The following is a 16,855-nucleotide window of genomic DNA, read 5'->3' on the forward strand; positions in this document are numbered from 1 at the left end:
GAAAATGCATCTAGAGAGGTCTTCTGTGTGAGTTCACCCAGGAAGATGTTATTTGTAAATACATGCTTTACTGAATTAGAGTACTCAAAGGGAGATTTTTCAATACTTCCAACTGGCTGGCTAAGAATGAGATACTTGTATATTCAACTTGTTTACCTAGGATTGAGCCAGATACGTGGAGACTGAGCTAATTATCAAAAGAGCTATTTTTTTTTTTTTTTTTTTTCGGTACGCGGGCCTCTCACTGCTGTGGCCTCTCCCGTTGTGGAGCACAGGCTCCGGATGCGCAGGCCCAGCGGCCATGGCTCACGGGCCCAGCCACTCCACGGCATGTGGGATCCGCCCGGACTGGGGCACGAGCCCGTGCCCCCTGCATCGGCCTGCAGACTCCCAACCACTGCGCCACCAGGGAAGCCCAAAGAGCTATGTTTTAACCTTGACTTTTCTACTAACTGGAGCTTTTTTCTTTGGCAGTATAAGTAAACTTTCTCTGGACCTTAAGATTTCTCACATTTCATCCAGTTCTCTCATTCCATGATTAAGATCAATTAACTACATTCTTTAATGTGCACACTTTTAGAAACTTTGCATCTATTCATTATTCATTGAATATATATTCACTTCTTTCTAACTGTTAGACCCTTCGATGTTGCTGGGAAACCAAATAAAGCGTGTCTTTATGTAATGTCTATTACGTAGTAATGTAATCCATCATTCCATAGAGATAAGCAAACTATGGTCCAGAGCGGATAAATGTTTTATTTTTATATAAAATACTCTTCCTGAAATTGGGAAGAACCTATAATTCATGATCTAAGACTTAAATCGTAGATATTGTAAAATAATTATAAACATATGGTCATTTTGTTAAAAATCCTTCATTATTCACATTGAAATTCCAAGAATAAGAGAGGGAGAAGGGATTTTCCTAAGATCCCACAGTGACTGCATGGTTGATTTTGATCAGAAAAACAGGTCTTTTTATCCAGGTTTACGCCAGGTCAATATTCCGTATTGTATCTTTTTGTTTTCTTGATCACAAAGTAAAAACACAAACAGTACTTCTACAGAATTTACTTTATTGACAAGCAAATCAAGGGAAATATATATTGAACTCCCCAAGCTCAAGGTAGAGTAGAAGGTGTGTCTTTATAAATTGAAGGGATTCACTAGAGAAAAGTAAGAGCAGAGGCAAGAAAAGAAGGATGAGGGAGCTGGCAAGTCAGCAGAAAACGCTTGTTCTGATTCAGCATTTTCCATAGTGCTTTAGGTTGAGCTTCCCACCACTTTTCCTACAAAAAAGAAAGACAAATGAATGCTCAGTGCAATATCATTAGTATCCCTCACAGAGGTTGGAAAAAGGTTTAACTCTGTCATAGTCCATGTAATCATTTGCTTTACAGGTATCCATGTCTGTGATTAGGCAGGGGTTATTTAAATGCACTCAGAGGTAACATCTGCCTAATTGCAGAAAGCCTGAATCTTAACAAACTTCAGAGTTTTACTAGGGTTTAGACTTTTTGGTTTTAACTGTTCATTATCTGAGAATAAATATGTATACAACTAGAAAAGGTAAAAGTGACAGGAGATATAATGGCAAGGAGACTATACTGTCATAGTTCTAACCTGATAGAAGATGTAAGAAGTTGAACCAAATATTCAGGCATTTGGCATTTTATAGCAGACATATATCAGGCCTTCTCAGCAATATGGGACCATTAAATCAAATCTCACCTTACCCTACTGCACTTTTCCTGGGAAGATTTTGGTATTGATTTTTCAGATATGTTATATAGAAATATAGGCACACATGTACTATGCATTGATTCATTATTTATTTATATCATTCTATGTGCTTAGCCCTGTTATTATTGATAGGGATTTATATAATCCCTGTGCTTAGGAATTTTATGGCTAAATTGACAGAAATTAAGATATTCATAGAAGAAACTCTAATACAAGAAAATGATGACAGTGATAGAGGAAGTGAGGTAACTTATCTGGGTTAAACTTTTATCTGGGTTAAACCCCCTTGCTTTTAGAGCAATCAGACCAAAAGATTGATTGACTGATTGAATAAATTTATATTAATTATAAATTAATTTAATCAGGAATCTCACAGTCAGTTGGCTAAAATCTACAGCACCTGTTCTTTCTTGGAAACATGTAAATTCAATAAATATTGGCCCTTGATAGGATCTTCCTAGTATACTGTCTGTAAGTTTGAATGTCTGGATAATAAGGGATAATCCTCTTCTCTATTCTTTATTGAAAGGCTCTTTTCATCAGACTAAAAGAGAAGAATGAATGGGACTTGGTGCCTTAGCAACATATAATTTGTGATAAAATAAAATGTCTGAAAGTAATTTGGTTAAAGTAATATTTTTCTTGATAAATTTTCTTACAAGTTTTTCATGTTTTTGATTTTGATGAATTTTCAAACTCGACTGCACTTTAAAAAATTTCTTTCATCTTTTCCAAAATTATTAATAATAACAACAAACATAACTGAATGAAAATTATTGAAATTTTAATTAAAAATAAAGGAAAAAATAAGAAGCTATGTAAAAATTCTTAAAGATGTATAAATTTTTAAAATAATTTTCCTGAGTCAAATTTAATAATAACAAAGTAAACTAGCTGTTTATGTTTTCAAATAATTTAGATAATTTTTTTTGGTTTGTTTTTGACCCATATGTTTTCTTTTTTTTTTAATTTTTAATTGAAGTATAGTTGATTTAGTGTTGTGTTAATTACTGCTGTACAGCAAAGTGACTCAGTTATACATATACATACATTCTTTTTCATATTCTTTTAAATTATGGTTTATCACAGGATATTGACTAGAGTTCCCTGTGCTATATAGTAGGACCTTGTTGTTTATACATTCTATATATACTAGCTTACATGTGCTAATCCCAAACTCCCAATCCAAATTTCTCCCACCCCCTCCCCCTTGGCAACCACCAGTCTATTCTCTATGTCTGTGATTCTATTTCTGTTTCACAGATAGGTTCATTTGTGTCACAGACCCATATGTTTTCAAGCCATTTGCCTGCAGCTTATTTCTTCAGTTTCTATGGGTGGGTATGAGTAGAACTTTCTAGAATATCTCAAGGAAAGTGCCATAGTCTTATTCTGGAAGTTTGTGTTTGCAAGGAAGTTTTGGTGAGTATGATACTTACACCACTGCCTTACAGAAGGTACATTTATTGGCATATGTCCGGCCATCAGAACCACAGTGGGGATTAGATTCTCGAGTGCAGTGGACCTTGGGGTCCTGGAACTCACCACAGTCAACCTAGCAAAGTAAACACACTGACATTGATATTAGTGCATTCTTTCTAAGGGACTGTCCCTCAGGACAGAAGCTTTGGACAGCAAACTTAGAATTACTTCTATAGTATTGTATGTAATTGTGATGTAAAGTTTCCTGAAATAGGAAATCACTTTCCTTTTCTAACTAGAATATATTAAACATAATTAAGACTTTTTAAGAAATAGGAGATACATGGCTATAATTATTGTATTCAGGAGTAAGATAATGATGTAAGCCAGATGTTTACTTATTACAGAAGAAGTAAGGCAAATGCTATAGGTATGACTTTTTGCTCCAACACTAAATTGTTCCAACTAAGAGTAGATTTTGGTCTTTAAATGGCATTTTTTTTTAAACTGTATTAATGTAACTCCAGTAGCACTCCTTCTGCATTGCTTTTTTTTTTTTTTTTTTTTGCTGTACGCGGGCCTCTCACTGCTGTGGCCTCTCCCATTGCGGAGCACAGGCTCTGGACACACAGGCTCCGCGGCCATGGCTCGCGGGCCCAGCCGCTCCGCGGCATGTGGGATCTTCCGGGATCGGGGCACGAACCCGTGTCCCCTGCATCGGCAGGCGGACTCTCAACCACTGCGCCACCAGGGAAGCCCTGCATTGCTTTTTTTTAATTCAGTTTTTTTTTTTTTTTTTTTTTTTTTTGCGGTACGCGGGCCTCTCACTGCTGTGGCCTCTCCTGTTGCGGAGCACAGGCTCCAGACGCACAGGCTCAGCGGCCATGGCTCATGGGCCTAGCCACTCTGTGGCATGTGGACTCCTCCCGGACCGGGGCACAAACCCGTGTCCCCTGCATCGGCAGGTGGACTCTCAACCACTGTGCCACCAGGGAAGCCCTCTGCATTGCTTTAAAGATCAATGCTAGGAGCTCTCAGATGTTATCTGTTAGCTTGTTAGTTTTCCCTGTGGCTGCTACATCCATTTATTAACTCTTGAAAACAAAATTTCAATGCCATTATGTTAATTTACTCTGTCCCAGAGTGTGTTTGTAGAATTTGAACTTTTGTGCCTACTACAATAACTGAGTAATGGCTACCCTAAACTGCTCTGTTTCGAAGGATTCTGAGGTTGCATCAAGCCTTGGTGAGAACACACGCTATGACTGATTAATATCAAGGGCTCTATAGAAGGAATGATAGAGCTGATGCTACTAATATATCCCCTCGGTTCTAGTGGTCTCTCAGAAGTAGTCTGAAGTTTTAAGATTCTTTTCAATTCAGTGTCAGTTGAGTCAATAGCTGGCGTGCAAATAATATTTGAGCCATTTTATTCCAGGGTACAGGCAATATGCAGTAGGTAGAACTGAACTCCTTCAGATGGCAGCTATGTTGAATGAAGTGACATTTAAACGTGAATAAAGGGACCATTCTTTACCCCATCACAGTTCCATTAAAATATAATACTGTCTTATGTTTATTAATTGCTTCATAATCTCCAAACTATTCTCATATGGATCAACTCAGTGGTCCCACAATAACCCTGAGATGCACACTGAACAATATTATACATATTAGCTAATATGTATAATTTTTTTAAATTATTTATTTATTTATTTATTATTTATTTTTGGCTGCATTGGGTCTTCGTTGCTGCACACGGGCTTTCTCTAGTTGCAGCGAGTGGGGGCTACTCTTCGTTGCGGTGCATGGGCTTCTCATTGCAGTGGCTTCTCTTGTTGCAGAGCAAGGGCTGTAGGCGCGCAGGCCTCAGTAGTTGTCGCACGTGGGCTCAGCAGTTGTGGCTCGCGGGCTCTAGAGCGCAGGCTCAGTAGTTGTGGTGCATGGGCTCCGTTGCTCCACGGCAATGTGGGATCTTCCCGGACCAGGGCTCAAACCCATGTCCCCTGCATTGGCAGGCGGATTCCTAACTACTGTGCCACCAGGGAAGCCCTAGCCAATATGTATAATTGATCCTCAGGAAATTAAGTGGCTTACCAGTGCCACACAACCAGAAGCATTGAGACCAGTGCTTGAACATACTCCTCATAGCTGACCCAGAATTTCCAACAGTATACTATGGTTGATTTCCAACACATCCTCATAGAGAGAAATAAAGACCAACTGTCATGGTATACCCTTGACCATGCTTATAGTCAGGCCACGTAGGCTTTTTTAAAATACGTTATTAGGGAACTGTATGGGCAGAGGTAATAGGAACCATTTGTTTAAAGTATTAGCAAACCATTATATACTGATAAAGGCCTCTGAAGGTTTGCGTGAGAAAATGCCCAGCAAAAGAGCTATGTAACTGAGTTTAAAAATATTATCACATATATCAGATTTAAGGTACCTGAGACTCTTACGTATGCACTTTTTGTTGAAATTTGACATCTTGTACTATTAAGATTGGGTAGTATGGTGCTAACCAGAGATTTTCTTAGCGCACGGTCAGATAGGAGATACCTAGGCTTCTTACAGTCCTACCTACAGGCCCACTCTCTCCTCTGCTCTTAAAGATCACTCCATCCTCTCATACCACTTCCAGGAGAGTAATCTTTTATTTAGGTCTCCAGACAGAAAATAAAAGCTGGAAAATCTTTAGGATATTGTAAACCATAGAATGTATTTTTTTCAAAAGCTAATGCATTTTGTATTTATGTCATTAATATACACATTTGCAGTTGTGTGCTTGAGTCAAGAAAATTCTTTAAACCACAGAATCATCATAGATATTTTCCTTTATTTCACAAAGAGCTAATGGGTAATTATTGATAGTATTTTGAAAACACAGTTCTGGGTGCTAGTGATACAAAGAGGAAGCGGTTATAAATATCTCAATAAGCTCGCCGTCTTATCTGCATTAGGGAAACAGAGGGACAGGTAATTTCAGCACAACGTGTTGTAAATGCCGTAGTGGGACAAATAGAGGCAATGTGGAAGCTGAGAAAAGGGCATCTCAGTCAGAGATATGTGTGTCTCTACAGGTTCTAGGTAAATATTTTCACTATAAACTTTTCTGTAAGCATCTTTGCCACAAGCATTTTTGCCACAAACACTTTCACTGATAGCTAGTTGACCGTAAGGCAATTTTGCTGTAAAAGATAAAATTACTAAAAATAAAAGAGGGACATTAATGAGGATATAATGAAATTTATTTTTCATAGCAAAATTAAAAAGACTTTATTGCAAAATACAGCATGTTTGAATTCATTTAAAATGTGTGCAAATTCAGGGCCATATTGCACAAATACCTAATTTAATTTTGTGGGTTGTACCTAAGCATTTGCCATCAACGTCTTTAGTTCATAGTATTATATCTTTCTTTGGTTGATTCGTCTCCTCGTTTGGCATCACACTGTTTCTTTTTTGCTAAAATTTCTGCCTTTATTAACAGAGGTATTGTTTTCCAAATACTAGGATGCACATTTGTAACTAAGCTTTGAATTGCCTTGTAAAAGCTTCTACACTGTTGTTTGTTCCTGGTATATTGTCAAGTAAGTATTATCACCATGTTTTCTATCGAGCCCATATGTGTAGTTTTTATCATCCACTATTTTAAGACTGCCAGTGTGCCCCTCACCGTCTAGACTATTATGAGGGCTAAGATTTATGTAATATAAAAATTGGAGTACTGAATCAATGGATAAATGAAACCAAACTGTCTACCAGTGGAAACCTAATCCGATCAACCTGTTAGTTTATCTTTTACGGCAGAATTGCCTTACAGCTAATTAGTTACCCATGGCTAAAACACCCGGGGCAAAGATGTTTAAGGCAAAGACGCTTATGGGGAAGATACCGGAGGTGGCCTCTCAGGGCAGGTAAGGAAAAGAAAAAAAGAAAGTCTCTTACATGAAAGAGACGCCTCCTTAAGCCACCTTTCCCTGGCAGCCGGCCCTCTCATCTTGTGATGCAGCGCCTTTTGTCCTTTAGAAAGCAGATATGGAAGTGGCACTTGGGGAGGGTCTTCGCTTTGAGAATTTCTAGAACCCAGCTGCCTCCCCAAACCCACTTGCCACTTCCACTGCCCCGTGGGAATGAGACTAGGAAAAGCAAAGGATTTCAGTGAAAAACCTAACCAACCAAACGGTATATGAACAAACCTCCTTAACATAGATACAAACCTACATACCTGTAAATTGCAGTGGCCTTTCATGATCCCTGAAGTAAGCTCAGGAATCATATTATAGACCTTGTTCTGCCATTTGCCATTGGCCAGTTGTGTTATCTTGGACAAAGTACTCAATATCTGCACCTCAATTTTCTTTTTTTTTTTTTTTTTTTTTTTTGCGGTACGCGGGCCTCTCACTGTTGTGGCCTCTCCCGTTGCGGAGCACAGGCTCCGGACGAGCAGGCTCAGCGGCCATGGCCCACGGGCCCAGCCGCTCCACGGCATGTGGGATCTTCCCGGACTGGGGCACGAACCCGTGTCCCCTGCATCGGCAGGCGGACTCTCAACCACTGCGCCACCAGGGAAGCCCTGCGCCTCAATTTTCTTAACCAAAAAATTATAGAAAACCCCAAAACCAGAAAACACAGCTGCCATGTCTCATTCCCAGGGTTTTTATAAGGATCAAATGTGGTCACCTGAGAGCTGTAGAAAGTCAGTGTGGAATATTTGAAATAGTCCTGGAGGAGGAATGTAGAAAATAAGCTGCTCATTGTAGGCCTGCCTTAACTGTGTCTCTCATCACACTCTGAAAGGCTCTGTAACTCATAGCACATGCTAAGTACCGTCAGACTAGATAAACTCTAATGATGCTCCAGCTTTGATAACCCAAGATTTAGCTGTGACTTCTTCCGGTGGAGTAGCTTAAATAAAGCTGGGTCCTTAGTTCTGCAGTTGGGTGGGAGAACAGCAACTATTGCCCAAATGCTTCCTCCTTTATGTCTAAAGGATCCACTTCACTCACTGTGTGAAAATTTTTAGCTTGGTGACTGGGGGCAGAAAAGGACCACTCTCTGAGAGCCCCAGAGGTTGGGGGAGGTTAAGAATGCCTTTGTAGAGCCAGCCAGAAATCCCTTTTGTGAGACAAAGAGTGAGGCAGAGGAATATCAGAGTTGAGACTAGAAAGAGCCCACATCTCTCAGAACCAAAAAGAAGTAGGCTGATTTTGGAGTGTTGTGTCATTCCTCTGCTTAAATTTTCTCTCTTCTTTTGTATTTTTATTTTAGACTCCTTTAAACGGAATCCAAGCAATTGGCTTCTCAGTCCAAATTGAAGCAGGTCTAGACAAAGGGTGACAATAGGGTTATCTTTTCTCCTTTAAAGTGTCCTCCATGAGGCATTTGGGAGACCTAGGAGAGCTGAAAGACAACCCCTACCCCCCCTACTTAAAATGTCCTAATACTCTGTAATTCTAGGGGATTATCCTGAAGATGGGATTAGACTAACCTATGTCTGAATTCTGTTTCTCCCACTTATTAGCTGCATTATTTTGTGCACTCAGTGTTCTGAGTTTAAATTTCTTCATCTTTAACAAGGGGCTGGTAATGCCTGCTTTCTAGGGTTGTTGTAATGATAAATCCTATGAAAACACTTTGTAAAGTGTCAAGTGTCATGTGTAAGATTACTGTTATAAGCACTAATAATGTAAATTGTATCACGTTCTAGAAATTTTGAGCCCAATATTTCTTACCCTACTTTACTTAGCTTAAAACAGTTTTTTGTTTGTTTGTTTTGTGTTTTTTTTTTTGCGGTACACGGGCCTCTCACTGTTGTGGCCTCTCCCGTTGCGGAGCACAGGCTCCGGACGCGCAGGCTCAGCGGCCATGGCCCACGGGCCCAGCCGCTCCACGGCATGTGGGATCTTCCCGGACCGGGGCACGAACCCGCGCCCCCTGCATCGGCAGGCGGACTCTCAACCACTGCGCCACCAGGGAAGCCCTTAAAACAGTTTTTAAAAAATTTTAGATTGGTGTTGAATTTAACAAGTGCCTCCATTTATTTCCTTAGATGTCCAGCTTTCAGATACTACTTCCAGGCATTGGGTGCCAGTGTTTAGTATCAGCCTGACCTCTTATGGTTCTTCAAAGAACTGTGCCTTCTAAAATATTTTGGAATGCAGTGACATTTTTGTTACCCAAATTAGTCATCTTTGCTAACAGTGACTACAAAATCATTTAACTTGGGTGTGAAGTGAGTTTATATGGTCACTAAATCAACTAAAGAGTCAGCATCATTGATATTTTAGTTTAATATTTTAATTCTACAAATAAAGCCAAAGAAAATTTGCAGACACACACACTTCCCTAGGATGTAGGACTTCATTTCTTCTTCCTTTTACTACCTATGTGGTTAAATCAATCCCTTTCTTTCTTGTACCAGTTTTCCTAACCCCTCCCTGACTTGGCTTCTACTTTCCCGGTTTTCACGCTCCTTCCACACTACCAAAACTGGTCTAAAAAAATGACATCTTTCAGGGTACATCCATTGGCTATTTATAAAACGTTCATGATTTCTTTATATGTGCTACTCTTGACCACTCCCATCTTTTCAAAACTCTTTCCTGATTTCTGTATATGTCAGTACTCCAGTTCTTCAGCTATTTCTTCTCTATCCTTTTTATTGTCTTTTCTAGTTTCCTCCTGAGTATTCACGTTCATTTTCAAGAAAATTTTATACACTTGATTTTCTCTGAGAACATATGTTTTCCCAGATGATGCTAATGAGTCCTAGACTTTTTTTTCTTGAGTCTTCATCAAAATCTCTAACTCCAATTTCTGTTTGTCAGAAAGGTACAAGACACCTTTAGTCAACAATCTGATTCATACTTAATATTCATTTATGACCAAAATATAACTCTTTATTTTTCCCTCCAAACTAGTTTTACATTCTAATTTTTCCATTTTTCATAACAGCACCATTCTTCAGATTCCTCAGCCTACCCTCAGATTAAAACATCACCATTTCTATCCCCTTGCAAGTGTTGTCTTTCATGTATTTCTTTATCTTAAGCATCTTCACTAATTCCAAATTTACTACCTATACCCATCCTCAACATTTCTGACCTGAGCCAATGCAGTCAATTCTGCTCTCTTTTCCTCCACTTCCTTCAAGTTTCAGAATTCCTTCAACATGTGGAGACAGGTTATCTTACTTGAAACTATTGTTTTAATTACTTCTTTGTTTAAGACATGAGGCTAGTGAACACTGTTGTGTATTTGGTAGACAATTATACTGCTCAAAGCACTTTCCTGTGAACTGCACAATGGCTTTCTGTTGCTGGTTATAGGTAGCATGGAGCTGTGGAAGCTCACTCAGTATGGAGTCAGGGGTCCTGAGTTATTGACTGCATAGCTTTACTGCTGTTGGTAAACTTGACTTAGCAAGGTCCTCTTTCTGAGGCTTCAGTTTTCCTCTGTAGTTAAGTTGTAGAGGCTGGTTAACATCTCCAAATTGTATTTAGGTATTCTGTCAGTATATTAATTATAAGTGAATTCAAGCTAATTAGGAAAAATGAACAGCCCCAAACATATTCTAGTCATGGAGCATTGTTTTACTATTAAAATTGACCATATATTTATCTTAAAATACAAATAAAACTGAACTTAGATATCCCCAAAATTATTGTAAAAGAAAATGGTTGCCAATTATTGTTTTTGAGAGGTTAATTCCAATCAAAAATATTCATTTAAACATCTCTTTAAGTATATGGTTCCCAAATACACAGCCTGATAGGGGAACTAAGAAAAATAAACATAGTGTAGTAAGTGATTCTAAAAGCAAAATTTATCCAGGTTAAAGGACTATCCTTATTCTGAGATTATGACTTTCAAGCATTTGTTATTATACTACAATTTCTGTAATGAAGGGTGGTGATGGTAAATTGTAGTTTTTAAGTTATTTTTATTTTATTATTATTTTATGTTATTTAATGTTCCTACTTGGAGTTGTTAGCATATTAGTCATTTACATTTACAGGGAAATGACCATGAATTTGTAGGACCATGAATTCCAAAAGTCTCAGAATGTGCTTTTTGTTTAGCTCAAATAATATTTTTGAAAGAATGAGAAACTTTTACAAATCTCTAATTTAGACTGCTAGCTGTAATCTCCCATCAGATGCTTCGTAATGAAGAGACTTCTTGGCATGAAAAGATTGACTTGAGTGTTGGAAAAAATCATTCTTCCTTTCGTCTTGGCTGGATCAAACTTGGACAGCCATGCTTCTAAGTTTAGTTTCAACTTTTTCTGCCTGGCTTTGGGACTGTCACCCTCTTTCCAGGCATGCAGAAGAGAAGGGGTAGCCTTGATGTCATCCTAAAGGTGGTACCCTCTTTGCCCTTTATATTTGTGTATTTATTTATTTATTTTTGGCTGCGTTGCGTCTTCATTGCTGCGCGCGGGCTTTCTCTAGTTGCGGCGAGCAGGGCTACTCTTTGTTGTGGTACGCGGGCTTATTATTGTGGTGGCTTCTCTTGTTGCAGAGCACGGGCTCTAGGCATGTGGGCTTCAGTAGTTGTGGCTTGTGGGCTATAGAGCGCAGGCTCAGTAGTTGTGGCACACGGGCTTAGTTGCTCTGTGGCATGTGGGATCTTCCCGGACCAGGGCTCGAACCCATGTCCCCTACATTGGCAAGTGGATTCTTAACCACTGCGCCACCAGGGAAGCCCCTGCCTTTTATATTTGAATGGAAAAGAGAGGATTCTTCGCAAGGCATGCAGACTGATTCAGATACCTAAGCCAGAAGGGGCTTTAAAGATCATTAAATCCAACTCTTCATTTTAGAGATGTGGAAACAAAGGCAATGAGAAGGGAAAGAGACATCCTTCAAACTACACAGGCAGGAAGTTTTCAAATTGGAGCTCATCTATATAGTCTCCAACATACTTGAGCACTCCAAAGTCAGTGCATCCCAGCACTAGATTCTTAGAACGCAGATTCAAAACCTCCCACCTGGGATTATTATTCAGTAAGTCTGGCATGGTCCCTGAGGATCTGCATATTAATATTTAGTAAGCATCCCCAGAGATCCTAAAGCAAGCAGATAGATTATTTTAAATGAACTTTAAGAACCACTAAAAATCTGGGAAACATTAACAATCTGGGAAATGAGAGCCCAAAGAAAGGAAGTGACTTGTGTGTTAATGAGAAAATCAGGATTAAATTCCATATTTTAAAAACCTATGTGTAATGGTCTTAATCATATTTTACTACCTAATGGGATATAAAATGTATTGGCTGGATCTCATGTCCTTTTCATGTCTCTTTGTTTGGATATTTAGCACAGGCTGTGCTACCATATGTATTTAAACATAAGAAATCAATTTAAAAATATACAATTATGTATACTAGTACAAACACACATGTGCATGCATTAGACACACACAGGTGCATGCACACATACACTCACAGAGGCAATTAATTGTAAGATGTCTTTCATTGTAAGATACATTCCAATTTCTGAGATGCTAAAATTTGAAAAAAAAAAAGTCTTATGCAATGTAGTAGGTATATTAGGGTTGGAAAATATTTTTCAACTTCTTTGCCAACTCCAGTTAGTTGGCAGTAGTGTCTGGAAACTTCTGATGCCAAGGTTTCTTGGGCATAGCAAGGCAAACAACAACCAGTGCCAAGTCAAATATTAATGTTCAGTTTGGACATGGGATGTTATTGGCAGAGCAAATACCTCGTTTCTGTTGCCTTTTTGATAGAACAAGAAAACTGGAAAAATGTTGGTGGATTAATTTGGAAAAAATCAGCCAAACAATAAAGATAATTTGTGCCCATTCCAATTTTTAACCCAAGTTGTATTTAAGTTTGATTGATCAGTTTGTGTATACTCAGTACAAAGCACTAAAGAAGTTTTCTGTCAACTCTTGGTTGCCTTACTTCTAAAAAGAATATAATAACCTCTGACCTAACTCTTTCAGAAGCTGTTAATTATTGATCAATAACTAATCCTTTCATAGTTTTTGTAACTATGCATAATTTACCAAATGCTCCCACATAGTTTATGTAATTTAAGTCCAATTCTATGAGGTAAATAATAATATCCCTTTTCTATAGCTGTGGAAATTGTAGCTCAGAAAAGCTGAGTAACTTGCCTAAGATCACACAGTGAAATCAGTGAGAGAGCATGAATGTTACCACAAGTTCATTCTATTTTTATTTATATTCATTTTACTTTAACAAAATCTGGGAGTGGGTGTTTAGGTTCTTTTAAACTGAAAACAGTATTCTCATAAAGATATTGTAGTTAGAAAACTAAGTACTTCTGCTGTTTTCTTCATCTGGCCTGCTTGTCCATTTCTTTGCTCTTTTACCCATAGACAACCTCTTTGGTCAGGGAGTACCAGCCAAGAACCACTCAGGTCTGAAGGATAAATAAAATTATGTACTGACCTGAACTCCTTGACTGAAGACACCTGAAAAAAAAGCATAAAATCCAAACACTGTAATTTCTGAATATGCAAAAAGTGGGATTTGCAAAATTAGGAAATCCCCAAGCCTAGGATGATACTTGTTCTTGGTTCTTGGACATCTCAACAAGTCATGGCTTGGTTATTTTCTTTTATACATGCTCTCCTCTTAGGGAACAGTAGAAACTTGGAAAGTGATATGTGGATGTGGACTGTGATGAGGTAATATTTCTTGGAGGTTGGGGTGGGGTGAGAGAAATAGTCTAAGGATCTGGAGATTCATGTTACCATCTTGGCCCAGTCACTAATTTACTGTGGGAATGATTTTATCATTTCTGGCATCACTTTGGAGAAGTTGGGTTGGAAAGTTTCCTCTAACTCTGCCATTCCAAATTTCAGTGCTTTTGGTCCCTCCCCAAAGACTTTGTCACAGGCAGTTGAGGGAAGGAATTGGGTTTGATGTTTGTTCTTTGAGCCCTAAATTGTTCTTCTGCTTTCTATACTCAGCTTTAAAGACTTGGCCCAAATTTAGACTGGCAAGGACAAACTCATTTTCTTTGCTGTGACTCATTTTTCCTGCTACATCTCTCTAAATTCTCGAAACAGAAAAAGTCCATAAATACAGTCTTGCATCTTTATAATTGTATGTGTGGTTTTAGGTTGTGGCTAATTAGCACGGTAGTTTAAAATCCTGAAATAATAAAAGTCTTAGCTTCAATCCTGGTACCAGCTGCTGAATTTTGATAAGGATAAGGAGAGAACAAAGCTTTTAAATTTGAAAAAAACTTAATGCTCATCTACTGTAGTGATTACCAACCTTATTGCAATGGTGTGACTGATTATTAAAAATACAGATTCCGGGCTTCCCTGGTGGTGCAGTGGTTGAGAGTCCACCTGCCGATGCAGGGGACGCGGGTTCATGCCCCGGTCTGGGAAGATCCCACATGCCGCGGAGCAGCTGGGCCTGTGAGCCATGGCCGCTGAGCCTGCTCGTCCGGAGCCTGTGCTCCGCAACGGGAGAGGCCACAACAGTGAGAGGCCCGCGTACCGCGCAAAAAAAAAAAAAAAAAAAAAAAAAAAAACAGATTCCTAGGACAACCACTTGAAAACTTCCATTATATAAGACCAAATACGGTCTGGAAGTCTATAGTTCTGTAACCACTCCAAGTGATTTTTATAACCAGGGAAGACTCATTGTTACAATATTCAGTCATTTCTCAGCTGTACGGATCTTTGATCAGAAGAGGAGAGATTTTGCCCAACGTCTTATATGTATGAAATGTCAAAGTGGAAGCAAGCTTAAATAACAATGCCTGAGTCCAACTAGTACCCTTGTTATTAAAACTTAGTAATAGTAATATTAATAGACATTTTTTAAACACTTAATATGTTCCGTCCACTATGTTAAGCACTTTACATGCATTTTCTCATTTACTTCCCTATTTAGGGCTAGTCCTTTTATATTCCCATTTTACAGATGAGGAAAATGAGACTCAGAAAGGTCACACAGCTATAAAATGGAAATGCCAGGACTGAAATTCATTTCTCTTGGTCTCAACATTAAGGCTCTTGGGCACTATGCATTCCCAAATGCCAACATGTCTATCAAGGGCCCTGTTTTAGTATTATCGATAGTATTTGTTTGTATTAGTCAACCAGGTCCAATTAAATAGATCAATTAGCCTTTCTAAAGAGAAGCAATAAGAGGATTATCAGTTGATTTGTGAGTCAGTCTTTGAAAGTAGATTTTAATGTAGTCAAATCTGTTTTTATGTCATCTCAACAGTTGACTGAGCCATTTACTCGAGTTACTTGGCTTTAGTAGTCAAACTTACTACATAATATCACAGAAATCGTTTATCCATTTTTTTCATATTTCTGAATGGATTTGTTTATGAAAATATGACCGGTTTCCCATGAACAATGACTTCTTCACCTACTCAATCTCATTGAAAAATTGTTGTTTTTACGTGTTTGGGCATTTAAATTTCTGATAGCAGCAAAATTCAACTACTTTTGTCACAGAAAATGATACACCGGACCTGGAAGGTCCCAGGACTCAGTCTCATGTCTAGGATTCTAAAAATGAGAGAATCTCTCAGAGAGTTGAGCTGTTTCTCTAGTTGACACAGGATATTGGTAGATGAGATGGGCCTAGGTTTTGGGTCCAGAGACTCTAGTGTATATTTTGCCCACTACAATAGCATAGAGTAAATAATAAAGAAGGAAAGAAATAGATGCAATAGCCCTGTTCATTCACACAGATGATGATGTGATGAAAAACTTCAAACTGAAGTACAATTGTCCTTTGAACAATCTGAATTCATAGAATATATGACTATTGCTCATTTAGCTGGCCAAAGATACTCCCCTACTTGAAGAATTGTTTAGTTCACCAATAGCATATATGTTTCTGAATTCTAAGGTTCAATAACTTTTTTCTGAAGGATTCTCCAATTGAGTTACCTGTTTTCTGCTTGTTTCAATTTCAGTTGAGTCCTAGTTAGAAGAATAATGAGAACTGGAAAGCTTTCCCTTGTCTTGGAAAGCCAAGCTAATATTTAAAATAAGTATCCATTCTCCATACTATTTCTATGGAACAGACATCATCTGTGATGTCTAAAGACCCGGATTCAAATTCCAAATTCTGCTTACTAGTTACGAGTCCTTGCAATTTTCTTAACTGTTTGTGCCACAATTTTCTTATATATGGAATTTGGATATGAATACCTTGCTATGTGTATTGGAGATAATGCATAAAAGCCCTGAGTACATGCCTAGAATATAGTATATGCTCAACAAATGAAAGTTATTTCTGTAATTATTACAATCACCATTTTCATTATCACAGTCATTATGATGATCTCTCAGAATTGGTCTTTTATATAAAAATTGTTAGGATTTTGAAATATGGTGGACAAATTCATTTGTCATTTCCAGTTTAGTATAAGTATTGGATTTTAATTTTAAGGAAAAAAAAAAACACACAACTCACCTGAATAAAAGCAGAAAAGAGCCAGAGAGAGGAGCAGAAGGACACCTGATATTTTCATGGTGCTGGTTAGCTCACTCAGATTAAGGCTGCTTTGTCCAGCTCAGGTTCTCTGTCAGGACACTCCCCAGAGCTCTAAAACACACACTCAGACATATATATAGACATGATGAAGGGAGCTGGGATCTCCACCTTCTTTATAAACTCACATTCTAAAACCATATGCAA

General features: G+C 38.3%; 1 protein-coding gene and 1 long non-coding RNA gene across 3 annotated transcripts in view; one reads left to right on the forward strand and one right to left on the reverse strand.

The window, feature by feature from the left end:
- Positions 1 to 16,855, forward strand: part of LOC309805198 — a 164,851-nt gene that overhangs the window by 73,836 nt on the left and 74,160 nt on the right. The window lies entirely within an intron of this gene.
- LOC309805705 (serine protease inhibitor Kazal-type 6-like) lies at positions 1,247 to 16,688 on the reverse strand (the record flags this gene model as incomplete). The annotated part of the gene is made up of 4 exons (XM_082623843.1): positions 1,247 to 1,292; positions 3,186 to 3,301; positions 13,619 to 13,641; positions 16,631 to 16,688. 4 exons carry the CDS (start codon positions 16,686 to 16,688, stop codon positions 1,247 to 1,249), a joined length of 243 nt encoding a protein of 80 aa, XP_082479969.1.

Source organism: Mesoplodon mirus (genome assembly GCF_964341445.2).
Source record: "Mesoplodon mirus genome assembly, chromosome: 5".
NCBI lineage: Eukaryota > Metazoa > Chordata > Mammalia > Artiodactyla > Ziphiidae > Mesoplodon > Mesoplodon mirus.